The sequence below is a fragment of the Zootoca vivipara genome, chromosome 12, assembly GCF_965207765.1.
Source record: "Zootoca vivipara chromosome 12, rZooViv2.hap1.1, whole genome shotgun sequence".
NCBI lineage: Eukaryota > Metazoa > Chordata > Lepidosauria > Squamata > Lacertidae > Zootoca > Zootoca vivipara.
In genome coordinates, this window is record NC_142595.1 from 46,601,887 (window position 1) to 46,628,595 (window position 26,709).

The 26,709-nt window shown below is 40.0% G+C and overlaps 3 protein-coding genes across 3 annotated transcripts; 1 reads left to right on the forward strand and 2 right to left on the reverse strand.

The window, feature by feature from the left end:
• Positions 1-3,550: 3,550 nt before the first annotated feature.
• On the reverse strand, positions 3,551-15,843 carry LOC132593012 (vomeronasal type-2 receptor 26-like). The gene is made up of 5 exons (XM_088654864.1): positions 15,747-15,843; positions 13,027-13,207; positions 10,484-10,775; positions 9,081-9,941; positions 3,551-3,658 (listed from the first exon to the last, which is right to left on the reverse strand). Exons 1-5 carry the CDS (start codon positions 15,841-15,843, stop codon positions 3,551-3,553), a joined length of 1,539 nt encoding a protein of 512 aa, XP_088510990.1.
• Positions 6,098-7,843, reverse strand: LOC148684118 (vomeronasal type-2 receptor 26-like). The gene is made up of 2 exons (XM_088655710.1): positions 7,726-7,843; positions 6,098-6,999 (listed from the first exon to the last, which is right to left on the reverse strand). Exon 2 carries the CDS (start codon positions 6,995-6,997, stop codon positions 6,098-6,100), a length of 900 nt encoding a protein of 299 aa, XP_088511836.1. The 5' UTR covers positions 6,998-6,999; positions 7,726-7,843.
• Positions 15,844-20,051: 4,208 nt separating the features above from the next.
• Positions 20,052-26,504, forward strand: LOC118078941 (vomeronasal type-2 receptor 26-like). Its single transcript, XM_088654865.1, has 5 exons — positions 20,052-20,342; positions 21,212-22,051; positions 22,994-23,221; positions 24,148-24,274; positions 25,603-26,504. The coding sequence occupies exons 1-5, from the start codon at positions 20,052-20,054 to the stop codon at positions 26,502-26,504; spliced, it is 2,388 nt and encodes a 795-aa protein (XP_088510991.1).
• The last annotated feature ends 205 nt before the right edge of the window (positions 26,505-26,709 follow it).

Here is a 26,709-nt window from a genome sequence, read left to right on the forward strand (position 1 = left end):
GGGAACAGGAATAGGATAAGTGGTGGGGCACCTGGTCGTATATGCATTGCACACACCAGGCACTTGCAAAACCTGCAGCACAAATACACAAAACATCCTAGCAGTGCAGTTTATTTCCTTTTCGCACAAGCCTCTTAAGGAGAACAATCTTGCAGGTAAAATTAGCATGGTCTTCTCTGGCATTTGCCTCTACCCTCACCACTCTACTGAATACAACATTCTTTATTATAACAACTTCTAGCTTTCCTATTGTTTTTTTTTTTCCAAGTGACTACTGGAAAGTCTCTTGAGCCTTGACAAATTGAGCAAAATATAATGATTCGTTTAATTGCACGCATAGATAAAATTGCTCTCAGAGTTTTAGCTCAGAGTGGCAGTTTTGGTAACCAACATGTTCAGCTGCTTGTTTTTCTAAAATGTGACTCCATGATTACCTCTGACCCTGAGTGGCCCACAAACTGGCAAGTGGCTTGAAATCTTCTGTGGCGAATGAACATACCCAGGAAAGTCAGAGTGGTGCCATTTTCTTTCTGGATGCAAAGCAGCAAATCCTGAAATAAAGGCCACACGTGGAACCCTAGTTTTACAGAAGGACTGGGAGACACATTTCTTTACACAATTAGTCTAGAGGAACCTCCTCCCGCAAAGCACAACACACCCACACACCAGATCATCAAAAAGAGAAGAATTAATCAATTGATTATCCAAACTGTTACAAATTTCTGATGGTGTTTTGCTTGCATGGGTAACCTCCAGATTGCATTACTAACACAAGGCACCTTTTGTGAGACTGCCCCTGAGGCTGGCCATGAATGTGCAGCTAGCGCAAACTGTGGTGCTCACTGGAGCAATATTTCAACATCATGTTTCAACATCATAGCAGATGAAGGAACTGCCTGCAAATGAGGTCAATGTGCTGGTATTGGTGTACAAAGCCATATACAATTTGGAACCACAATATGTAAAAGAGAATTTCACCTTCATATAGACTACTAATCGCTGTGTTGTGCAGCTCCATATCTTCCAATCCCATTTCCAGTTTGCCATGATTTCGTGTCCTGATTTAAAAATAAAGTCCCTTCCATTTCTTCTTCTTTCATTCTGTTTCCAGAAGAATCTCTGGAGGCTTGGTGACTTTTTCCTCTAAATTCATTCCAAATTGTACATGGGATCCTTTCTCTCGACTCCATCTCTGGCATCTCATGAAGTTTCTTACTATCTCTGTCAATGGATTCAATCCACTCCTTCAGCATCAGAACTCCATCATTTGTCTGGTTCACTCCTCCATGCACCTTTGTGAAGGTCTTGTCCATTCCATCATCTGCAACCATTCTTATTTCCTGTTCAGGCAGATCTTGATCAGTATTTCCCCCAAAGCTCCTGTGTATTCTTTGGTTTGATCTTTCTCTGATCCATTTTGTTCATCATTTTATGCTTCTCAGCTATGAGCTCTTTCAATTGCTCACCCAATAACTGGCACACAATACCAACAATCAATGGGGTATTCAACAATATCTTTGCCATATTGGATAACAGTGGTACCTCTGGTTAAGAACTTAATTTATTCCGGAGGTCCGTTCTTAACCTGAAATGGTTCTTAACCTGAAGCACCACTTTAGCTAATGGGGCCTCCTGCTGCCGCCAGAGCACAATTTCTGTTCTCATCCTTTAGCAAAGTTCTTAACCTGAGGTACTATTTCTGGATTAGCGGAGTTTGTAACCTGAAGCATTTGTAACCTGATATATATGTCTTGGCTGTCAACGGGAGTATTAACCAGCGAAATTTCTCTCCACCTTAACAGTTTCTGCCTTGAAAGCTTGTGTCTGTCTCTTTAAGAAAGAAGTGCAGAGGAATGTAGTTTCACTTCTGCTGCCAGCACTCAAAGAAAGGAAGGGGGTGGTTAAAAGTAAGGTAAAATGATAATTCTAATCACCAGAGCATCCTTATGTACTCATAATCTTTCTTAATCTAAAATAAATAGAAATGCTTTTGGTATCTGCTAGTTATTGTTGTCTTTGTCCATGGAGTTTTCTTGGCAGGGATGCTGGAGTGGCTTCTCCAGGTGGATCACATTTGGTCAACTCCCAGAAGTGCAAGCTGGATTTCGAAGGGGCAGAGGAACCAGAGACCAAATAGCAAACATGCGCTGGATTATGGAGAAAGCTAGAGAGTTCCAGAAAGACATATACTTCTGCTTCATCGACTATGCAAAAGCCTTTGACTGTGTCGACCACAGCAAACTATGGCAAGTTCTTAAAGAAATGGGAGTGCCTGATCACCTCATCTGTCTCCTGAGAAATCTCTATGTGGGACAAGAAGCTACAGTTAGAACTGGATATGGAACAACTGACTGGTGCAAAATTGGGAAAGGAGTACGACAAGGTTGTATATTGTCTTCCTGCTTATTTAACTTATATGCAGAATTCATCATGCGAAAGGCTGGACTAGATGAATCCCAAGCCGGAATTAAGATTGCCGGAAGAAATATAAACAACCTCAGATATGCAGATGACACAACCTTGATGGCAGAAAGTGAGGAGGAATAGAAGGAAACTTTCTAAGAGGTGTAAGCACAATTTATAAAAATCAGAAGGGTACATTGATAATAAATGGGGAACTATCGGAGGCAATAGAAATATCGAGAGGAACAAGACGGGGATGTCCACTCCCCCCCCCTCCTTTTCATACTAACAATAGAGAGCTTGCTAAAAGAAATAAAAGAAGACGATAAGATTAGAGGAATAAGAGTGGGGAAAAGTACTTATAAGATTCAGGCCTTTGCAGACGACATTATTATAATATTAGATGATCCCCTAGAAACAATTGGAAATCTGGAAAAAGTCTTTAAAAAATTTGGAGAGGTATCTGTCTGTAAAATAAATACAAAAATAAACAAAAAAAATGAGAGAAAAGGAAATTGAAGAATTAAAGAAAAAAGTGAAATGGGAAATAGTGAAGAAAGTAACATATTTAGGAATTGAAATAATGGCTAGAATATAAATTTGTTTGAAAATAATTATGGGAAGAAATGGAAAAAGATAGAAAAAGATTTAAAGAGATGGGGCAATTTAAATTTATCATTATTTGCAAGAATAGCAGCAATTAAAATGGTAGTATTACCCAAATTGTTATTTTTATTTCAAATGCTCCCGATTATTGAAAAAAGGGGAATCTTTGAGAAATGGAGAAAAGGCCTGAGCAAGTTCATATGGGAAGGAAAGAAACCCAGAATACAATATAGACTCCTGACAGACATTAAAGAAAGAGGAGGTTGGGGAGTGCCAGATCTAAGGTTATACCACGTTGCAGCGAGTCTATGTTGGATTGGGGATTGGATAAAATTAGAAAATGAAGAGATCCTAAACTTAGAAGGCTTTAATAATATTCAGGGATGGCATATGTACATGGTTGAAGAAAAGAAAGGAGGGTTTAAAGAATTCACAAATCATGTCTTTAAAAGATCTTTATTAAAAATATGGATAGAATATAAAAATATCTTAGAGCCAAAAACACCTTGGGGGGCCTCCCCCGTGGAGATGACAACAATGTTCAACAAATCAAAAAAGGAGAAGTGGCCAACTTATCAGGAGATCCTAGAAAAAGAAGAACAACAATTAAGATTAAAAACATATCAACAAATGAAGAAAGATGTACAAGCTGGCTGCATTATTGTCAAATTCAAAATTTATTTAATAAGCATAAAAAATTGGATTTCTAGAAAATAAATAAAAAATACAAGAACTATTGATTGAAAACATGAACAAACCAATGTCAAAATTATATAAATACCTGCTTGAATGGGAACTTAAAGACGAAGTTGTTAAAACCACAATGATACGGTGGGCCCAGGATATAGGGAGACCTATATATAGTGATCAATGGGAGAGGATATGTAAAGAGGGACTACGATTCACAGCATGTACAGGAATAACAGAAAATATATTAAAATTAGTTTACAGATGGCATCTAACCCCAGTTAAAATTGCTAAAATGCACAAAAATAGTTCAAACAAATGTTGGAAATATCAAGTCGAGGTTGCTAGTTACTACCACTGCTGGTGGCAAAGCGCTAAAATCTATGAATTTTGGAATGTGGTGTATGAAAAGCTAAAAAAGATGTTTACAATGATGTTTGAAAAGAAACCGGAGCTGTTCTTACTAAGTATAGTCCCCGAAAATATCCCTGAAATTAAAAGAAATATATTGTTATATGCCAGCGCAGCAGCTAGATTACTTATAGCTAAGAACTGGAAGGGGGAGAAAACGCAGACGATTCTTGAATGGCAGGAGAAATTAGTAGAGTTCAAGAACTTGGCCAAGATGACTGCAGCAATTAGAAATATTCCCAAAGAAAAATATATAATGGAATGGAAACTTGTGGAGGATTATTTGATTAAAGAAAGCTTTAATATTAATTTAGTGATTTCTTAAATTGAAGGAGGAGTAGGGAATTATAGAAATTGAGATAAGAAAATATGGAGAGATAGATATTGGAATTAATATAAACAAGAAAAATAGTTTTAGAGAAAGAATTTGGTAATTAAAGTAAAGCAAGACTAGAAGAAAGTAAGAAAAAGGAAGTGATGTACGAGCGGTAGGGAGTTATTTTTTTAATTTATATGTTTATTGTATTAATTGTAATGTTTTGTTTTGTATTTTTGATTTATATTATTTATATTATTAAGTGTTTTGAAAAATTATTTTGCGTATGATTTTGTTTTTTCCTTTGTTCTTTATTTTTCCTTTGTAAACCTTGATTTCCTTTGTATTTCTTTGTATTTCTTTTTGTTTGTGTTATGTTTTTTTCTTATAATTTGGTACTATTTGGAAGAGTTTAAATAAAGTCTTTTTTTAAAAAAAAGTGAGGAGGAATTAAAGAACCTTTTAATGAGGGTGAAAGAGGAGAGTGCAAAATATGGTCTGAAGCTCAACATCAAAAAAACCAAGATCATGGCCACTGGTCCCATCACCTCCTGGCAAATAGAAGGGGAAGAAATGGAGGCAGTGAGAGATTTTACTTTCCTGGCCTCCTTGATCACTGCAGATGGTGACAGCAGTCACGGAATTAAAAGACGCCTGCTTCTTGGGAGAAAAGCAATGACAAACCTAGACATCTTAAAAGCAGAGACATCACCTTGCCGACAAAGGTCCATATAGTTAAAGCTATGGTTTTCCCAGTAGTGACGTATGGAAGTGAGAGCTGGACCATAAAGAAGGCTGATAGCCAAAGAATTGATGCTTTTGAATTATGGTGAGAGTCCCATGGACTGCAAGAAGATCAAACCTATCCATTCTGAGGGAAATCAGCCCTGAGTGCTTACTGGAAGGACAGATCGTGAAGCTGAGGCTCCAATACTTTGGCCACCTCATGAGAAGAGAAGACTCCCTGATAAAGACCGTGATGTTGGGAAAGATGGAGGGCACAAGGAGAAGGGGACGACAGAGGATGAGATGGTTGGACAGTGTTCTCGAAGCTACAAACATGAGTTTGACCAAACTGCGGGAGGCAGTGGAAGACAGGAGTGCCTAGCGTGCTATGGTCCATGGGGTCATGAAGAGTCGGACACGACTAAACGACTAAACAACAACAGTTATTGTTAGCTAATGTCTCTTATGGCAGCAGTCAAGGCACATTCCAGGTGAAAATTAATTGGCAGACAGGGTCATCCAAGTTATAATCTCAAAATATCCCAATCTCAAAAATCATTAAAAGAAGGGAAGTTTAGCTGACCTGAGGTCCTGAGAGTTACCTTCAAGGCTATTTTGTAGTAGTTGTTGTTGTTATTTTGTAGTATCAGGGCACAATGGCGGTTTCTCGCTCCAAAACTTTCTCTGCATCCAAAAAGTTCTCATATTCAGGTAAAGAACAGCTTTCTTCAGAGCATGTGAGATTAATCTCCCTATCACACAAGGGAGGGTGTACTAACGAAGATTTCTGTATTGGCTGTCAACGTGAGTGTTAAGCAGCAAAATTTCCTCCAAGAAGTCAACATGTAAATAATTATGAATGAACTTGTTTGAATAGTATGAATGAACTGTGTATAAACCTTACCCTTCCTTTTTAACAGTAAAATGATGGCAAATCAAAGAGATGCCTTAATTCTTTATTCTTATTAGTTGCTGTCTGTTGTTCAGCTCTGGCCTAATCATGATAATGTAGCATTTAGGGGCAAAGATGCAGCCCAGTAACCCAGCACTGGAGGCCAAGATGGATAAGATCTCCACCATCACCATGTACTTCCCTTTGGTGCTCAGGTAGGTTGGGACAAAGGACAACCAAACACTGCAAAACAGCAACATGCTGAAAGTAATGAACTGGGCTTCATTGAAACTGTCAGGTAATTTGCGGGCCAGGAATGCTGCCAGGAAGCTGAAGAAAGCCAGGAGGCCCATGTAGCCCAGGACACAGGAAAACAAGGTCACAGACCCTTCATTACATTGTATAGTGATTTCTTCCATTAGTGAGTGCATGTCTAAATCTGGGAATGGGGGAGAAGTTGCCAACCAGAGAGTGCAAAGACTTGCCTGAATGAGGGAGCAGGAAAGGACAATGGAGTTGGCCAGTCTATTCCCTACCCACTTCCTCAGGCTGGACCCTGGTTTGGTGGCCATGAAAGCTACAACTACAGTAGTGGTTTTGGCTAGCACACAAGAAACAGCCACCGAGAAGATGATGCCAAAAGTAGGTTGTCTGAGAAAGCAGGCCATTTCCCCTGGTCTGCCAAGGAATAGCAAAGAAGATTGAAAGCAGAGCAGAAGAGAGATGAGGAGAGTGTAGGTGAGGTCTCGGTTGTTGGCTTTGACAATGGGTGTATTTCTGTGCTTTACAAAAACTATTAACACTAAAGCTGTGACAGTGGAAAAAGAAAGAGCAATTGAGGCTAAGCTGATCCCTAAGGGTTCTTCATAAGAAAGAAAGTTCATCGTTTTGGAGATGCATCCATGTTTGCCCATGTTTGGATATTGGTCTTCTGGGCATCTGAAACAGTCATCCATATCTGAAAAACAGTAGCAGGTCAAATTTGCTTCTCCCAAATGGCATCAGAAAGAAAGGGGAATTGTAATAATTAATAAAACAATCCAAATGCAGGAGTGTTAAATTCATTTACCTGGGAATAAAAAGCATAAATTGGCATTTGAGATGTCTTGTGCAGATTGGACAGACATGCATTCCTGGTACATCATCACTTCACTGTTTCCTATCTGGAACTGTGTATCTGGTTGTCTATTTGAGGGGTGCCCCATGCATTTTTGCACCTGACATGTGTTGTAGGGGGCACTAAGGAGAAACTTAAATGTCAGACCCAGCATCTACTACTAATAATCACACTTTGATTTCACCTCTTAAAAGCATAAATCTGTCAAACTCTCCATGACCATCATCAGGAGTGTTAACATTTCTCTACTGACTTTTTGATAGTTTTGTTTTGGCCATTTATATATATATATATATATTCTACCACAACTTGTGCCCTCTTTGAGGGATATCATAAAGTAGCTGTACAACTAGATCATTCAGACTATTTTAGGGCTTACATTCAAATCCATGTAAAATGTATTAAATGAGGCTTATTCATTTTTCAAAATGTCCTTGGGAAGATATCAGAAGTCAACAGAGAAACATTACAAACAGCATAGTAATTAAACATAGCAGTTAGCTCTAAAGAAGCAAACCATCCTAATCTTATCCAATGAAAATAAAACATGAATTATATGTCACAAACCATTCTGGTCTGCAATCTTCCCTTCTGGACATGGAGCACAATCATAGCAGCAAAATTGCTCCCCTTCCTTCCTTTTCTTCTGTTGACCAGGGGGACAGCAGTGGTTGCACACAGAAATAGGCACCACCTATCCATAAGGAGGAAAGAAAATTCAGATGGGAGCACATCTCCATTCCTCCCATATATAATTTCTTTATTTGTTTTCTTTTTTGCTCTTGAACTTGAAATACTCATTTCAGAAATTTTAAATATAAACCTGTCCTATAAAAGTACAGCACAAATCCCCAAAATCAGATGAGCTTTGGAGTTTTTTTCCAGTGGGACAGAGCCTGGAGGGCCCACAATTACAATCCAGGGATCCATGAATACCTGGTTAAAAACTTTGTGCCATGTAATCTTATCCTCATGAATGATGAATCTTCTTGCTTCAAGGTCATCATTGTCCACTTGACCAACTTTCACTCGAAGGAAGGACTTGTTTGGGAATGTGACTATGTTCATGATGTCAAGTGCACCTCCTGTTTGCTTTTTACCATTGAAACTCACTATTTCTCCAGCAGAGTTGTTAAATGCAATGTCAAGAAGAAATGGGTGGAGCTAATTGCAACATAACAAGACACAAAGGGCTTAAAAACATAACATTTGCAAGTATGGTTTAGTACAGTTCAATAATCTAAACTATAGGAATCCATTTAAGATAACCTGGAATGCCTTTCAGAAATTGAGCTTTTCTGATTGGCCCAAGCCTGAGGGAGGTCAAAAGGTCTCTAATACACAGTTTGACTGATACCACCCTTTCCCCCAGTATAAGTTCTGCTGGGTTTCCAGGTCATGTGAATTATCTGAAAGGGTTTTAGAATGGAATTCTTACCATGCTTTGACCCAGCCCACAACACCATCCTGGACTCAGCCAGCTGAGCCACAAATAACATAGGATGGATGACAGATACTGGAGCATCTTCAGTTTTATTGGGCCCATGAGGAACCTAAGGTGGCTCATCCCAAGTTTCACCCATTACAATCCACCCTCCTCCAAGAAGAAGTTGGGTTTGCATTGTACCATATTTGTGAAAAATCAGCTTTTTTGCCATCACAGATGGGCCATTAATAATGCAATGTAGATTAAATTTATTTTGAGGGGGAAATTAATCCAGATGATATCAACATAAATTCCTGCACTGCAGAGGATTGGACTAGATAACCCTTAGAATCCCTTCTCACTATGCAATTCTATGGTTCCATGATTCTAGGTTTCTCAGGGAATAAGTTGTATTTGTGGATGGTAATCTGGGTGAAGTCTCCTTTTGGACTTCTAAGGCCATTGAATTAAGAATAATTTGATTTCAATACTTTACCTTGAAAGGTTGCAGATTCTGAAGTTCATATTTTTTCTCTTGGACCATTGCTCTTTGCTTCAATCTTGTTGAGACAATGGCATGCAAAGCATGAGCCACAACATAGACAGCATTGTAGATACTGTAGCTGTGGCCAGTCATGCCCATTTCAAACTGAGGCCCAGGAAGGCTCATTAGCCCTTCATCCCCAGTACATGATTCATTGACTTCCACTGTCACACTGGGGTTTGAGAATGTACAGTCAAATGCTTGCTCCCAGAAGTCCCTGAAAAAACCATCTCCTTCTGTTTTATCAGGCTTAATGCTCTGAAGAAATTCATTGAACCCTGGAGGCTCTTTCGTATGAATTGTGAAGGAAATGGAACCTTGAAAGGGCTGAAGATCTAAAAGCTTTTGCAAACCCACTAATATGAAATCCATCTGGGTTGTGATGATCCACACCTTTCTAAATGATGAGCTTCTCTTCTTTCCAGAATCTCCTAGAAATAGTACTCCCATCCATATAAGGGTTAAAGATTCTCCAAAGATTATACATGCACTGACTTTATCATCTGTTAAAGAGAGATAAATATCGAAGAGCACATCAACTGTTTCACTAAACGTATCTATATTGGCTACGTGCGGTATTTTTTGTGTGAAGGATGAACAGATTCCATGCCTAGAAAGCAATGGTTCCAGAGTCTGCAAGAAATTTTCTCCACCATCACCTTCCACAACAAAAAGTCCAACCCATGTCCATCCAAAATGCTTTAGTAAGCTGATGATTCCCATATTCTGATGGCTGTCATTGGGAACCATGCGGTAAAATGAAAGGAACTGGTCTGCATCACTCTCCCCTGGAGGAAATGACCCATATGTGAGCTAAAAGGAAGTGTACAAACATGATAGCGTTACATATGGATGAACCTTCATTTTGATCCTGTGCCTGTTCATTCATTCATTCAACAAAGGTTAAGTCAGAGCCATTCAGTTCAATCCAAGGATTTTTCTAGATGATTTTTTCTATTGTTATGGTGATATTAAGAAATCTGAATATTTTCCTTCACCCTTCATATTATATATATTTGTGTGTGTGTGTGTGTGTGTGTGTGTGTGTGTGTGTGTATTCCATATAATACACACACACACACACACACACACACACACACACACACACACAAGAATTTAACTCTGGCTTACAAGAATGGCACCTCAGTAAACAGTTTATTTTTGAAGCATTATTATTATTGTCGTCATCTTCTTCTACATCAGCCTTCTAAATGGAATTCCAGTCAGTAATATGGCTGCTTCATTTTGCACCAATTGCCATTCCAAATATGTTGTCCAGGAGAGTCAAATGACAAATCTGGATTAGTAGCAACAGAAGAATATAAATTGTGAAAAGCCACATTCCTCAGTCCTACCTGTGGAATCTTGTAGAGGCCTATGGTGTCAGCCATAGAGAGGGAGGTATCAAAGCTAAGTCCCCCAATGATGGCTATAAGGTTTTTTTGAATGTCACATTTGTAGTTGGGGACAAATCTATGCGATTTGAAAAGTAGGTCCAAAGTTGTCCGATAGGTCATCCTTGCATCGTAATAACTGTCAAAGATGTGGAATCCAAGGGTAAGATTGGGCAAGATCTTGGGGTTCTCATTTATCTCTTTTACAGCAAATGCCAAGGCAAGGGTGTGCTGGTAGAATTTTGTCACCACACTGCAAATGAAGTTAGATATTCACAATTTCTAGTGTAAGTTCTGCAATGTGTGGAATCAACATATCAAAAAAATTTCTGTAACTCATATGTCTAAGGTAAGAAACACCATATAGCCCCAATAGCATATATTTTTCATCAGGTCATTTGCATTCTGCATATTGATTCAAGAAACCTATTATTAATCTCTTGCTTTTCCTTTTCAACTGACTAGATTTTTTTTAAAAAAAACTCTCAGCTCTTTCTGTGTTCAACCACTTCATATTCATGATTAAGTGTGCTCTGGACCATGAAGGCTACAGCCCTAAACCTACCAGGAAATAAATCCCATTGACTTATTGGTAGACAGTCCTGGATGGATTGTTGTTCTTTGGAAGTTTGGTGGACCATCAGTTTTCCATCTAGAAGGTCCCAGGTGACAACTCCAGGTAGATCTGGGAAAGTCTCTCTACTGGATACTCTGGAGATCTGCTATCCATTCCTGTTTCCAATACTGAGCAAGATCAATCAATGGTCTGACTCAGTATAAGGCAGCTTCTGGTGTTTATTTGTAGGAATGCACTGTAAGTCCATTAAAGTTAGTTCTCATTTAAACCAATGAAGCAAGTTAGCCATGACTTTTAAGGTACCACTGATCCTAAAGGGAACAAGTCTGACGACATCCAATTCAAACCTGGGCATCATAGCTGCCAAGTTTTCCCTTTTCTTGCGAGGAAGCCTATTCAGCATAAGGGGAAATCCCTTAAAAAAGGGATAACTTGGCAGCTATGCTGGGCATGTCTATTCAGAATGACATCCAACTTTGTTCGGTCGCTCTTACTCTCAGAGGACTGAAGCCTTAAGAGTTCATTATCAGAGCTATACATTGTAATGCAAAAAATCATATAAAAATTAAAATCAGAAATCAGGTGAATATTGTGTAAATATCTATTCTAAGATGCCTGCAAAACTTTGATGTGATAGAAACGTTTTCGTTAGGCGTTTAAAGATTGAAATAGAAGGTGTCTTCCTGTACCCTGTTTTTTATCAATTTAAATATACCAGAAGAATCTGTGTCACTTTTCGTAATTGGGAAGACCATTACAACAACTTTGGGGAAATGAGAATTCACTATGCCACAGTCAGCGAAATATATTTACTTTTGTCCCAGTTAGTATTTGTATTGGATCTGACCTGATTCTAAATATGTGTTGAATTGTTCTTTTATGTGCAGATGTCTTAGCTCTTTTCACGTTTCATTTCAATGATCATTTCAATGTGCTGAAAACAGAACTGGGAGCAGAAACTACCAATGTTTACTCATTCCTTTCATGTCCAGAAAGGAAATCAGTCCAGGGAATATGATCTGCGTCCGCAGCTCCAGTTGCTTGCAAGCAGAAAATGCTACACAATTTATTCCATCCCCTGCCCACCCATTTGTATTACATTTCCCTGTACATTGAAATGAAATGGCAATGTATCTTACATTTACAAAGTAAATGTTACATGAATTTACCCCATGGATAGCCAGGTGAATAATTTAGTTTTTGATGGAAGTCAAAGTTTAGTGGAATGGAATCAACACTTCCAGGGAGGGGAATTACAGGGAGGAATGCAAAGCAATGCGTTTTTAATTCCTAGTCTCGTGAAGAACACTTCAAAAACTAAGTAAATAATGAAATAATAAATAGTTTCCATGACTTTAAGAAGCATGAGCTTAGAATTTGAGATAGGAAATTGTGAGAATACTTTGTACTACTAAAAGGTGTTTTGTGGGTGGGTATTTATCAGGTGGATAGATTTTGAAACAGCGCTTGTTCTCTCTCTCTCTCTCCTCCACATTACCTGTATTTTTTCTTTCCATTTTCACCATTTCCCTCCACAATATCTATACTATGTACTACGTAGGGATTGTACATTCATATGGGGAAAATAAAACCAAACATACAAAGCCTTCTCCCCCATTTTTTATGGTGAAAGAAAAGTCTGTGTTGAACATCTCTTAGCTTAATAAACTCAGACAGTGATAGAGAATGAGAAGTGCTCAGAGATGAACCTCTTGGAACTTTCTCAATTATGTAAATGCTTCTTTGTGAACCAGTAGAATTATTCATGCACCTGAAGTATTTTTATCCCCTTATTCAGCCACTTAAAGGCCAACAAACCAGCTTGCATACAACAGCGAGAAGGAACTTACTGCTTTTAGGCATAAAATCTGGAAGACATGAGACAAAAGGAATGGGGATTTGAAGGGGTAAGTGGGGAGACCCTTACTATGGAATTGTGAACATATTCTGTGAAGGCTGTTCTCTGAAGAAAACTTCATAGAATACATAAAAGATCTGAGAAGAAATCCCACCGATGATGAGGCCACCTGGCTGGTACCATTCATGAGGAACAGGAAAGGGGCCACTGGTGGGACACCTGGTCGTATCTGCATGGCACACACCAGGCACTTGCAAAAACAGCAACACCAATAGACAAAACTTATTTCGTCTTTCCACAATCCTTGTAAAAAGAAATGCCTCCCGGTCTGTGCATTTATTGGCACATCCTCTGTTGATTTCCATCACTTTAATTGTTCTATAGTTTGCTGCTCTCGTTTCCTTTGAGAGGAAGGGATTACATTGGGTTAGGAATTTCTCTGCCAATACTATTCTAAAAGAGGTTTGAGAGTTGCATTTTAGAAACAGGGAGTTACCAATGGAGCCTTGATTAGAAGGTGAGGTTTCAATTTTGGCCAATAATGGGGAAATGTGAGAAATGAAATGAACATGGCCATGCCTGGAAGCTGCCCCTACACTAACTATTCTGCTGAATAGGGTATTATTTATTCTAACAACTTCAAGGCTTGCATATTGACTCATTTCAAGTGGCTACTGCAAAGCCCCTTGAGCTTTGATGAATTGAACAAAATACAATGATTTGGTTAATTGCATGGAGAGACATTTTTTTTCCAGAGAATTAGTGCAGAGTAGCACTTTTGGTAACCAATGCATTGGGTTGGATTTGTTTTCTAAACTGTGACTCCATGTTACCTCTGCCCACGGGTGGCCCACAAAGTGGCAAGTGGCTTGAAATCTTCCGTCATGAGCAAATATTGCCAGGAAAGTCAGAGTGAAGCCATTTCTTTTGTAGATGCAAATCACAGTCAATTCTGTTTTTGAAATATAGGCATTGTTATGATCAAGTATGATTTTAGTTCTGTGCATTGTAAGCCACCCTGAAATAATGTGATTAAGAATGATATCAAAGTCTTCAAACAACCCCATATTTCATTTATACTGGGGCTTGGGATGTAATCCTGCAACACCAGGGAAATGATCTTGGTGCCCAAAACATGCAAATCAATATCAATAAAATTCAAAAATTCAGGGGCCATTTTTTTTTTGGGGGGGGGGACCCAGTCAGTAGAGATAAAATGATCACCAGGGCTAACTGGCCAAGTTGGTCCTTCTAAGGCCAGCAAGGAGACCGGGGAAGAATTTAAATGTGGGGTCCCAGAAAGGGTTTCTTCATAGAAGAGGAAAGAGAAAAGGGAATAGAGGATCAGGCTAATTCAAATTGAAGGCCAAGTGGAATAGCTCTGTCTTACAGGCATGTCTAAATCTGAGAATGGGGGACAAGTTGCCAACCAGAGAGTGCAAAGACTTGCTTGAATGGGGGAGCAGGAAAGGACAATGGAGTTGGCCAGTCTTTTCCCCACCCACGTCCTCAGGCTGGACCTGGTTTGGTGGCCATGAAAGCTACAACTACGGTAATGGTTTTGGCCAACACACAAGAAACAGCCACAGAGAAAATGATGCCAAAAGTAGGTTGTCTGAGAAAGCAGGCCATTTCTCCTGGTCTACCAAGGAATAGCAAATAAGATTGAAAGCAGATCAGAAGAGAGATGAGGAGTGTAGGTGAGGTCTCGGTTGTTGGCATTGACAATGGGTGTATTTCTGTGCTTCACAAAAACTAATACTGTAACACACTAAAGTTGTGACAATGGAGAAAGAAAGAGCAATTGAGGCTAGGCTGATTCCTAAGGGTTCTTTATACGAAAGGAAGCTGATAGTTTTGGGGATGCATCCATGTTTGTTCCTGTTTGGATATTGGTCTTCTGGGCATCTGAAACAGTCATCCATATCTGAAAAACAGACACAGGTCGAATTCCAAATGTGATTCATATACTTCCTCTGCCTCCCAGAAACTCAGCAGTTCAGAAACAGTATTTTGAGTGTTATTCCTTGGATTTTAACCCCTATTTTAACAGTTTAAAGGGGTTGCAAATCCTTTTGTGTGCTCTCACTGAATTGAATGGGAGAACTAGATCATTTTGACTCTTTTAGATCTTAAACTCAAATCAATGTAAAATGTATTGCATGATGTTCATTCATTTTTTCAAAATGTTCTTTGAAATATAATGCAAGTCAACAAAGAAACATTCTATTAACAGCATGCGATCAGACATTAATTAGTATATTTTAGGCCCCAAAGCAGTTCTCTTATGAAAATAAAAATGAATTCTTTGTCACACACCATTCTGGTCTGAAATCTTCCCTTCTGGACATGGAGCACAATCATAGCAGCAATTTCCCCCCCTTCCTTCCTTTTCTTCTGATGACCAGGGGGGCACACACAGAAATAGGCACCACCTATCCATAAGGAGGAAAGAAAATTCAGATGGGAGCACATCTCCATTCCTCCATATATATATATATATATATATATATATATATATATATATATATACATATAATCTATTTGTTTTCTTTTTTGCTCTCGAACTTGAAATACTCATCTCAGAAATTTTAAATATAAACCTGTCCTATAAAAGTACAGCACAAATCCCTAAAAAGGTGGATAAGAAAGCTGATCACTGGTGCAACTGGCTGTTTTTGATTACAGAACAGTGTTTATTTTCAAAGCCTACAAATGAGCATTGGATTCTGTTCAATGGAATAGAGAGAGAGAGAGCAGGGCCCACAGTAATACCCCAGGACCCATACCCTTGTGCCATGTTATCATGTCCTCATGAATGATGATTTTTCTTGATTCAAGAGCATCGTCATCCACCTGTCCAACTTTCACTTGATGGAAGGACATGTATGGGAATGTAACTATATTCCAAACACAGCCACCCACCCACCCACCAACACTGCAACCCTCACCCATTCATCAACAAGAGGAGAATTAATCAATTGCTTTCCCTGGCTTTTTCTCTTTTTTTCTTAACACCCCCCCCCAGTTTTTTATGTTAACATTATTTCCATACACTCCAAACAATTCAGAATGAACTGCCCTGCAATGCACAATTTGTGGGGCTGTCCCTGATGTCCCTGAGGCTGGCTTTTGCAGCTAGTGCAAAATGCAGTGGCTCAGTTGCTGACTGGGACAGAATTTCACCATCATATTATGGCACTATTGATGATAGAACTGAAATGCCTGAAAACAAGGTCAAGGTGCAGCTTGGGATCAGAATACTTAAAAGACGCTCTTCCCAAAGTGAACAACTGAATCTAAGGATACAATTTTCCTCCTATTCAGCGTCCAACTATCCCTCTAGAAGCTTAATGGGAAGAAGGGACTAGTCATGAAAGTGTATTGAGCAGGACTTCCGGTCTGCGCCATCAGCCGCCGGCGGGGTTCGTCTCGGCTCCCGAGACACCCACCGCTACCGAGGAGGGGGGGAGTCGCGTGGGCGCCGCGACCCCCCGGAGAAGCCTCAGATTGTGCGTTCTGAGGGCTGGGATACCCAGCGGGCTCCAGAAAGCCATGGAAACTGCCCGGAGAGCCCCCGTCGGAGCCTCCGAGAGCAGGCTGCACATGGCGGAGCCTTGGGTCCATTGCTACCTCGGTAGCGGAAAGCTCCGAGCCGGAGACAGAGGAGCGGCAGATACCTTCAAATTAAGATTCGGACTGTGAGTAAGACAATTTTATTGGATTTAAAAATAAGAATTTGGACCTGGGAGGGGAATAAAAAACGGAGGTCGTTCCCCCCCCCTACCCGGAAGGCTGCGACACAACTAACTTGCCTGCAGCCGATCGAAGAGAAGGGGTGAGGATACCCCTGAAAAATTGAACTTGTGTACCCCCTTAGAAGGCAGAACTAAGGGGGGGGGGAATATATGCTTTAGACTGCATCGATAATCATATTATTGTGACAAAGAACCCCCCCCCCCCGGAAACCGGGGGCAGGAACCTAAAGCCGCGACCAGCTGACAAATATAAGGATTTACAAAGAGTAACTGCTGTGACTCTGTGATATTTTTTGGATTATATCTAAGTTGACCGATGTAATAAAGAGGAGAACTGGAAAAGTTGGACTAAGAATTTAAATTATAAAGGATAAATATGGTTGGAAATAAACAAAGGAACTAGTCTGGACATTATAGCACCATCTCTGGCGGATCAAGTTATAATTCCCACGGGAACACAGAAGGACAAAGAAGGCTGCCAGCCAAAACAACCCTCTTACAAATGGAGGAGGTCGAACTGCAGTATATTCTAGACTTTATTAAAGAAATGACAGAGGAAATACGTCATGGTAAAGGAAATATTCAGACTTTAAAAGAAGATCAGCAACAGATATATCCAATGGAGACTTTAGAATTGCAACAAGAAGAAATCATTGAACAACAGGCAGAAAATAGGGAGCAACGGACTGAGAAATCAATGCAACCTGTGAGAGAGGAAGCATTGATCACCTATGTGACTTTGGACGCTAAGGACCAAGATGGACCCTGGGATCTGGTCTGCTCAGTGAGAGAGGGCGACCAGATCCCAGAAGGAAACAAACAAGTTGAGGAGGGAGGAAAGAGTCTGGCCTTTGCCCCCCCAGTGAGAGTGAGGGGACGCAGGCCAGACAGAAGATTGGAAATAGGGGACAGTGGAAATAAATATGAGGGTGGGAGGCTGGTGGAAGAATTAAAACAATGGAAGGGGAAGAAGGAGGAATGGGATGGTTTAGATTGGTTAAGAGTGGGAGTGGGGTAAAGAAGGAATATAAGGTAGAGGAATGGATGGATTAAAATGTTTGAAATTGGATGATATGAAGACGCTGGCCGGGGAAAAAAGGGAAACTGCTACCTGGGGAGGGAGGGGGTGGGTTTGGAGGTTTAGTTAAAAGATTGGATAGAATCTGAATTAGGCAAAGGTATATCTTTTTAGGGGGAAATTATAGGCTAAAGGAAATTATTAGAAATAGTTAAGAGTAATATAGTTCAAAACCTAATAGAATTTATTGTGTGGGGTATAAAAAAGAAGTTGTGAAGTTGGATATGGAATTGACCCGGGAGGGGAGGGACGGGGAAGTCGGGGACAAGATATTGTTAGAGATACTATTTTTCTTTCTTTTTTCCTTTTTTTCCCCTTTTTTTTCTTAATTTTTTTTCTTCTTTTATTTTTCAAGCTTTTGTATTTTTGTGCTGTATTTTTTTTATTGTTAAAAACCTCAATAAATATAATTTTTTTAAAAAAAGTGTATTGAGCAGAAGGATGCAAATTTTCTTTCAACATTTTCTGCTTTCAGTTGCAAAACAAAATGGATTCACTTTGACTTTCCTGCTAGAATTCACTTGTCATGGAAGACATTGAGGTAAATGCCACCTTTTGTGCTTCTAATACAGGCTCGTCCAACAGGTAGATCATGATCTGCTGGTAGACCACTGGACCTCTGTGGTAGATCACTGGCTCCCCCCCCCCAAAGAAGCTCAACAACTTTGGCTCCCCTAAAGAAAGCTCAATATTTTTGCCCTGCACCCCTCAAAATGTGGCTTTCAACCTCCCTAAAACATCAACAACTTCGACGTGAACCCCCCAAAACGGGACTTTCCATCCTAAAAAAACCCTCAACAACTTTGACCTGAACCCCCCAAAAGGGGGTAGATCAGTGCCAGTTTTTAACTCTGTGAGTAGATCACAGTCTCTTGGGAGTTGCCCACCCCTGCTCTAATGGATAGAGGTAACATGTAGGCTTTTTGAAAATAAACTCAGGACTCAAAATGTTGTTTTTTATAAAGCGACCCTTGGAACTGAAATTAAATCTTTTACTGATTTTTCAACCTACAATTATTCAAATCACTATAATCTGTGCATCTGGTCAGAACTCCAGAGGCATTTCAGAAGGCACGAGAAAGCTGTCAATGAACAGCCATGAAAGAGATTATATTAGATGAAACTCTGCACAATGAATAGATAGGAGTAGTCAAGAGGCAGGCATGACTTTCATTCTTCTTTCTCCCTTTTTCTTTTTTTTATATTATTGGTCAGACTAGCAATCAGAGTTTTGGAAATCTCACCTATCGGCCAAAGCATGTGTTCATACTCTTTTGATTCTAAAATAAGGTGTGCCAATCTCCCTTGTTGTGCTGTAGTGACAGAGAGGTCTCATGCAATCTATGTTAAATTAGTCTGCAGGTACTGAAGGGCACAAGAGCATCCACATTTTCTGAGACGCTTGACTACAAGGATGCTGTGGTCATTCACTTTGCTTTTTCTGTTGCCTCATGTTTTGTGCAAAGCAGCTATGAGGTGCCCTGAGACTGAAACATTTCCTGTTCCCCATGAGTGGTACCAGTCAGGTGGCCTCATCATCGGTGGGATTGCTTCTCAGTTCTATTATTGCATCATTGAAGATTTATTCAAGGAAAACCCTTCACAGAATCTGTTTGATGATAATCCACAGTAAGAGACTCCCCCTCCCCCTTCATTTGTGGCATTAATCCTTCCCAGTACTTTAGTATTGTGCATCCTACTAAGTTGGCAGGCAGTAAATGATCGCTTTGACCTTTTGATTAATGATCATCCTTTCTATTTTGATAAGCAATATGGAGATGTGATTTGTACGGTATGCATAGTTTTAATTGCACCAAATGGATAGTTTTAATTGCACCAAATGGACCAACAAGAGGAGGATGGAGAGGATACTACTGTACCTAGTCTTGGGGCACAGACTCTTTTAATCTTCCTAGAACATATATCATGAATCAGGGACTGTTTGAGTGAATTTCTTTGAAATATTGCTACTTTCCTGGGCTACATGCATAGAATGGTCACCTGTAAGTTAGCCAGTTTGAGTAAAAAGAGAAAGAGGGGGAGATTGTTGTTGTCTTTTGAGGGTGGCAGGCAACTGAGATTAAAGGTCAAACAAGACATAATACAGAGATGGATGGTATATATTATTTTAGAGCCATCATAAAAGACAAAGTTAGTTCAATATACATCGGTTTGAGACAGAAATGGCCATTTGTTTTGTCTACTTCCTGCATTGTACAATTCTCCTCTGAAATTTTTAAACTGACCTCATTTGCAGCATGGTAACAAAATTCTACCAGCACATCCTGGCCTTGGCATTTGCTGTAAAAGTGATCAATGAGAATCCCAACCTCTTGCCCAATGTCACCCTGGGGTTCCACATCTACGACAGCTATTATGATGCAAGGATTACATATCGTAACACTTTGGACCTGCTCTTTAAAATGCATAGATTTGCTCCCAACTACAAATGTGACTCACAGAAAAACCTCATAGCCATCATCGGAGGACTTAGCTCTGATACCTCTTTCCATATGGATGATACTTTAAGGCTCTACAAGATTCCACAAGTAGGTTTTATGCATAGGGACATGATCAACCCCTCCCCAACAAATCTCACTTTTCTCTTACCATTCCGAAAATGATTTTGAGATTCAGAATGTGAATATGACTGATCCTGAAGCACTAGAAGCTACAATGTCTATCAGAAACATAGATTACTCCTTAACAGTAGAGATTGTTAGACTAGTGAATGCAGAGAGCATTCAGCACCTTGGACACTTCCAACACAAGCACCCTGTTGTTTAGTCGTTTAGTCATGTCTGACTCTTGCTGACCCCATGAAACAGATCATGCCAGGCACTCCTGTCTTCCACTGCCTTCCGCAGTTTGGTCAGACTCATGTTCGTAGCTTCGGTCCAACCATCTGCAACACATACATACAGCACTTTGAGTATGTGAACTGCAGTTCTTCAACCCATATGGATCAAAGAAAACTGTTATGTCTTCCTCTGCCATGTGCATTGTGCATCTTATACATGATTCCCTACAGTTGAACTAGAGTAGCATTCAGCTGGTGCATTGAGGAATTTGGCCAGCCTATCGGACATGGCAAAGATTTATCTAGGGTTAATCCAACTAGTGCGGCTTCTCTCCAATACTAAATTTCCACAAAGTAATTCCACAATAGGATTGGACTCTACAAATGAAACAAAAGGACATTTCTGACAAGACATGAATACTTTATGAAAGAAAATATCCAGAAAGTGGAAAATGTCACCACAACTCTAGAATATTGAGCTGGAAGCATCCTTCAGTTTAACTTTCTGGAAACCTCAAAATTGCTTCAACAAACATTTCTTGAATGAAGACAGACCACATGCTCAAAATAATTGTTTATACTTAGGTAGCATTATTATGTCTGTTCTTTTCCTTGTAGCTTGCATATGGCTCATTTCCCCAAGAGGAGAGTGATATAGATAGCTTCATTTCCTTTTACCGCATGGTGCCCAATGAAGCTCATCAGTATATGGCGATCATCAATTTGCTCCAGCATTTTGGATGGACATGGGTTGGAATCTTTGTTACAGATGATGACGGAGGAGAAAATTTCTTGCAGGCTCTGGAGCAATTGCTCTACCAGCATGGGATCTGCTCAGCCTTAACACAAAGAATGGGAAAAATAGCTCGTTTTGATATGTTGGGTGAATTTTTTGAGATACTTAATAGGTATTATGTGGATCTCACAAATGACAAAGCCAATGCATTCATCGTCTATGGAGATTCTCAGACATTGACCTGGCTGAGATTTGTTATATTTCTACGAGATCCTGAAAATAAGGAAAACTCAACATTAGGAAAAGTGTGGATCATGACAACACAAATTGATTTCGTATTAATGAGTTTTCAAAAGTCTTGGGATCTTGAGCTCTTTCAAGGTGCCATTTCCTTCACCATTCACTCAAAAGAGCTTCTCGAGTTCAGTGAATTTCTTCAGAGCATAAAACCTTACTGGAATCCAGGTGATGGTTTTCTTAAGGACTTCTGGGAGCAAGCTTTTGACTGTCCATTTGCAGATCTGCTCATGCAAGATACTGAAACATGTACAGGGGAGAAGAAGTTAGAGGGTCTTCCTGGCCATCTGTTTGAAATGGGCATGACTGGCCACAGCTACAGTATCTACAATGCTGTCTTTGTTGTGGCTCATGCTTTGCATGCTATTTATTCATACAGATCAAAGCACAAAAGGTTTGAACTTCAAGATCTGCAGCCTTGGCAGGTAACACGTTGCAAAATATTATTTCAGTGAGACAATTACCCGAAACCCAAACTTTATGAAATAGGACATTTTCAAAGTTATTCCATTTTGTAACTTTTCTATCTGCTATATGAAAGTAGCTCATTTTTTATACTTGTTCTGTGTTAGGTGCCGATCCATAAGCAATATTCATACAGAAGGGAGTAACATAATGCAATCCAAATAGTATTTCAGTTAGCCAATTACTCCAAAGTGACACATCATAAAATGTGATATTTTTAAATAAAAGAGTGCCCCTTTCCCTGTATGTTTAGCATGCACAGTATTTTAGCCTTCTGTTACTTTGTTATAACTTTTCCATCCACTAGACCAGGTATCCCCAAACTGCGGCCTCCAGATGTTTTGGCCTACAACTCCCATGATCCCTAGCTAACAGGACCAGTGTTCAGGGATGATGGGAATTGTAGGCCAAAACATCTGGAGGGCCGAAGTTTGGGAATTCCTGCACTAGACTGAAATAGCACATTTTTTTTATATTTGGCCTTCACTATATGTATGTATAGGGGACCCAGGTGGCGCTGTGGTTAAACCACTGAACCTAGGGCTTGCTGATCAGAAGGTCAGCGGTTCGAATCCCTGTGACGGGGTGAGCTCCCGTTGCTTGGTCCCAGCTCCTGCCAAACTAGCAGTTCGAAAGCACGTCAAAATGCAAGTAGATAAATAGGAACCGCTACAGCAGGAAGGTAAACGGCGTTTCCATGTGCTGCTCTGGTTTGCCAGAAGCGGCTTTGTCATGCTGGCCACATGACCTGGAAGCTATACGCCAGCTCCCTCGGCCAATAATGCGAGATGAGCGCGCAACCCTAGAGTCGGTCGCGACTGGACCTAATGGTCAGGGGTCCCTTTACCTTTACCTTTTATATGTATGTATATATTTCTTCCCCCCCTTTCCCTTTGAATCAGCTCCACTACTTTCTGCAAGGCATTTCATTTAACAACTCAGCAGGGGAAACAATGTCCTTTGATGAAAAAAGGGAAATGAGAAGCAGATTTGACATCACGAACATGATCACCTTCCCAAACAAGTCCTTCTTTCGAATGAAAGTTGGATGTGTTGATCCTGATGCTCTTGAAGGAGAAGCATTCATCATTCATGAAGATATGATTGTATGGCACAGAGGTTTTAATCAGGTCTCTATTCTAGAAATCCGTCTCCACTGTTCTTATGATGTGTTCTTTGGGTGTCAGGAAATTCCATTTTCTTTAACACTGCTGTTTGTATCTGATAGGGCAGAGGACAAATGTGGCTTCCTAGCACATTCAAATTTGATGTGGCTTTGAACTGCCTAGGGGAGGGGGAACCCTGCATTTCTGTAGAAGTATTTTTTTCATTTATATTTACTATACCTTCCATATATAAAAAGCAAAGATTTGGCATATCCAATGAAATTGCTTCATAGCTGCCCATTCTCTAATCTCTCTTTCTATCTGGCCACATGACCCGGAAACTGTCTGCGGACAAACGCTGGCTCCCTCGGCCTATAGAGCGAGATGAGCGCCGCAAACCCAGGGTCGTCCACGACTGCACCTAATGGTCAAGGGTACCTTTACCTTTAATAGATCCCATATGAAAGGTCCTATGTTCAATCCCTTGCATTTCCAGGCAGGGTTAAAATGAAGTCCAGGTGAGATGTTTTTCAATTGTTTTGCAGCATTTTGCAAAATATAGTGCATTTTGTTGAGCCCTCAAACTGTGTGGCTTACCTGCCAAATCAGGAGCCTTACCTGCCATCACAATCCATGAATGCAAAACTTTGGCACAGGTTTGGAGTGGATTGGACAGTATTGGATTTGGGGTGAGCAGGGTAGCACCTGGTTGGGGAATTCAGACAGTGATTGGAGAGCACCGCATAATGTTGAGTTTGTGCTGCAGAATGATTGCAAAATTTGTCATAGGTTTGGAGGGAATCCAAATAAGGGGGTTCATAGTTAATGCAGCTGTGTATGGCAGCTACTTATATTAAACCTTTTTATGCTGAGGGGTGAACTCCATTAAGAGAAGTCAAATAAGCAATTAGTTTCTCTGATCTCCTAAACTGCTTTTCTGCTATTGAAAGGTGATTCCCCTTTCTCTGTGTAATGACCACTGCCACCCTGGGAACCAGAAGAAAAAGAAAGAAGGGGAAAAGTTTTGTTGCTATGGGTGTGCTCCATGTCCAGAAGGGGAAATTTCAAACCAGGATGGTGAGTTATGTGGAAATCATATTTTGCATCCTACGAGGACACTGGACAGGGGGGGGGGGGTGAGTTGGGGCACATGATAAAAATGCCTAACATCTGTGGAAGAATGGCAGATGAAATTGATGGATTATATGGAACTTGCTGAGATGACAGGGAGACTACGTGACCAGGGAGAAGAATTGGTGGAAGAAGACTGGGACCAAATTAGAATGTATTTTAAAAAAATATTGTAGAATTGAATTTGGAAACAGATTTTCAAGTATATAGAAACTGAAGATTTTTGAATTATGTTAAAAAATGTGTGATGTTTGAGGGAAGTTTACTTTAAACCAGAATGATTTAAATTTAAGATATAGAATTTGCTAAAGAGAATTGGGAATGAACCGCAGAGGAGGGGAATTCGAGGAAGATTTTTTTTTTTTTTAAAGTCATGAAAAGTATAAGATTAGAAATTGTATTTTATGTTATTTTTATTTTTATTTTTTTAATTATTTAGGCTGCGTTGTATGTGGGTTATTTATCTATGTATGGTTAATGCTTTATGTGTTTATACAGTGGTACCTCGGTTTATGAACACAATTGGTTCCGGAAGTCTGTTCATAAACTGAAGCGTTCATAAACCGAAGCGAACTTTCCCATTGAAAGTAATGGAAAGTCAATTAATCCGTTCCAGGCAGTCCGCGGAGTAAGTGTTCATAAACTGAAGCAAACTTTCCCCTTGAAAGTAATGGAAAGTGGATTAATCCGTTCCAGACGAGTCCGCAGAGTACTTAAACTGAAGCGTTCATAAACTGAAGCATGGGTGTAATTGGTTCCGGAAGTCTGTTCATAAACTGAAGCATTCATAAACTGAAGCAAACTTTCCCATTGAAAGTAATGGGAAATGAATTAATCCGTTCCAGATGGGTCCGCAGCGTTCATAAACCGAAAATTCATAAACCGAGGTGTTCATAAACCGAGGTTCCACTGTATATAAAATACCAGTTTCTGGGAAGTGTGGGGGATGGGGAAGACTTCTGTTTCACTCAGGTCCTGCTTCCAAGCTTCCCATAGGAATCTAGTTGGCAACTGAGAGATCAGGAAGCTGAATGAAATGGGCCATTGACTCTTATCTACTTATCCCAAAGACAGTTTGAAGGATTTCGACTCAGCTATTATCAACTTAGCAGACAACCTATGATAACCTTAAGAATGAGTGAGAACAAAGCATATATATATAAACACCAAAACACATGGTTCCAATAGATTGAATTTCATGTCACCAAAGCGGTCACATGGAAGACAAAATACTGTTGAATCAATATTGAAATTTGACCTTGTTTATATTTCAGATATGAATGACTGCTTCAGATGCCCAAAAGCTCAGTATCCAGACAAGAACAAAGCTGCCTGCATTCAGAAAACGATGACCTTCCTTTCTTACGGAGAACCGTTGGGTATCAGTTTAGCATCCATTGCCCTTTCTTTCTTCCTCATCACAGCTTTGGTGCTAGGAATATTCATAAAGTACAGAGACACTCCCATAGTCAAAGCCAACAACCGGGACCTCACCTACTCTCTCCTTGTCTCTCTCCTGCTCTGCTTCCTCTCTTCCTTGTTATTTCTCGGTGAACCTAGCAAAGTCTCCTGCCTCCTCCGGCAACCAATGTTTGGCATCATCTTCTCAATGGCTGTTTCTTGCGTGCTGGCCAAAACTGTCACTGTAGTTCTAGCTTTCATGGCCACCAAGCCCGGGTCCAGCATGAGGAAGTGGATAAGAAAAAGACTGACAAATTCCATTGTCTTTTCCTGTTCTCTTATTCAATCAACTATTTGTATTGTCTGGTTGATGGCATCTCCCCCATTCCCTGAACTGGACATGCACTCTTTAGCTGAAAAAATCATTGTGCAATGTAATGAAGGCTCAGTCACCATGTTCTATTGTGTCCTGGGCTACATGTTCCTCTTGGCTATTGCCAGCTTTGTTGCCGCATTTGCAGCCCGCAAGTTACCTGACAGTTTTAATGAAGCCAAGTTCATTACCTTCAGCATGTTGCTCTTTTGCTGTGTTTGGCTGTCTTTTTTTCCAGCCTACCTGAGCACAAGAGGGAAACTCATGGTGGCTGTGGAGATCTTTTCCATCTTGTCCTCCAGTGCTGGGTTATTGGGCTGCATCTTTGCCCCTAAATACTACATCATTATTATGAGGCCTGAGCTGAACAACAGAGAACAAATTATTAAGAAAAAGTATTAAACAATTGTTTTCCCCCTCACTCTGGTAATTATTTCCATACACTCGAAACATTTACCATATATACAATATTGGGATTTATACAAAGCCCTCAGACTTCCCCCCATCTCACCCTGGTTTCCATAACAATCCTGCTAATGTTTCTAAATAGCTACAGTGGTTTTTAAGGTACTCAACAGAATTTTCCCATTCTTGTTTTAAATTTTTT

Bases quoted from the DNA above. Each gene is read 5' to 3' on its own strand.
- LOC118078941 (XM_088654865.1), top strand. From the start codon at position 20,052: ATGGTAACAAAATTCTACCAGCACATCCTGGCCTTGGCATTTGCTGTA. The intron at 22,052-22,993 runs GTAACACGTTGC...CCTTTGAATCAG, and splicing joins AAGATCTGCAGCCTTGGCAG to CTCCACTACTTTCTGCAAGG. The intron at 24,275-25,602 runs GTGAGTTATGTG...TTTATATTTCAG, and splicing joins GGAAATTTCAAACCAGGATG to ATATGAATGACTGCTTCAGA.
- LOC148684118 (XM_088655710.1), bottom strand. From the start codon at position 6,997: ATGGATGACTGTTTCAGATGCCCAGAAGACCAATATCCAAACATGGGC.
- LOC132593012 (XM_088654864.1), bottom strand. From the start codon at position 15,843: ATGTCCTTCCATCAAGTGAAAGTTGGACAGGTGGATGACGATGCTCTT. The intron at 9,942-10,483 runs GTAGGACTGAGG...ACTTCCTTTTAG, and splicing joins GCCTCTACAAGATTCCACAG to CTCACATATGGGTCATTTCC. The intron at 3,659-9,080 runs GTAAAGTATTGA...TAATGCAGCCAG, and splicing joins AGAATCTGCAACCTTTCAAG to CTTGTACATCTTTCTTCATT.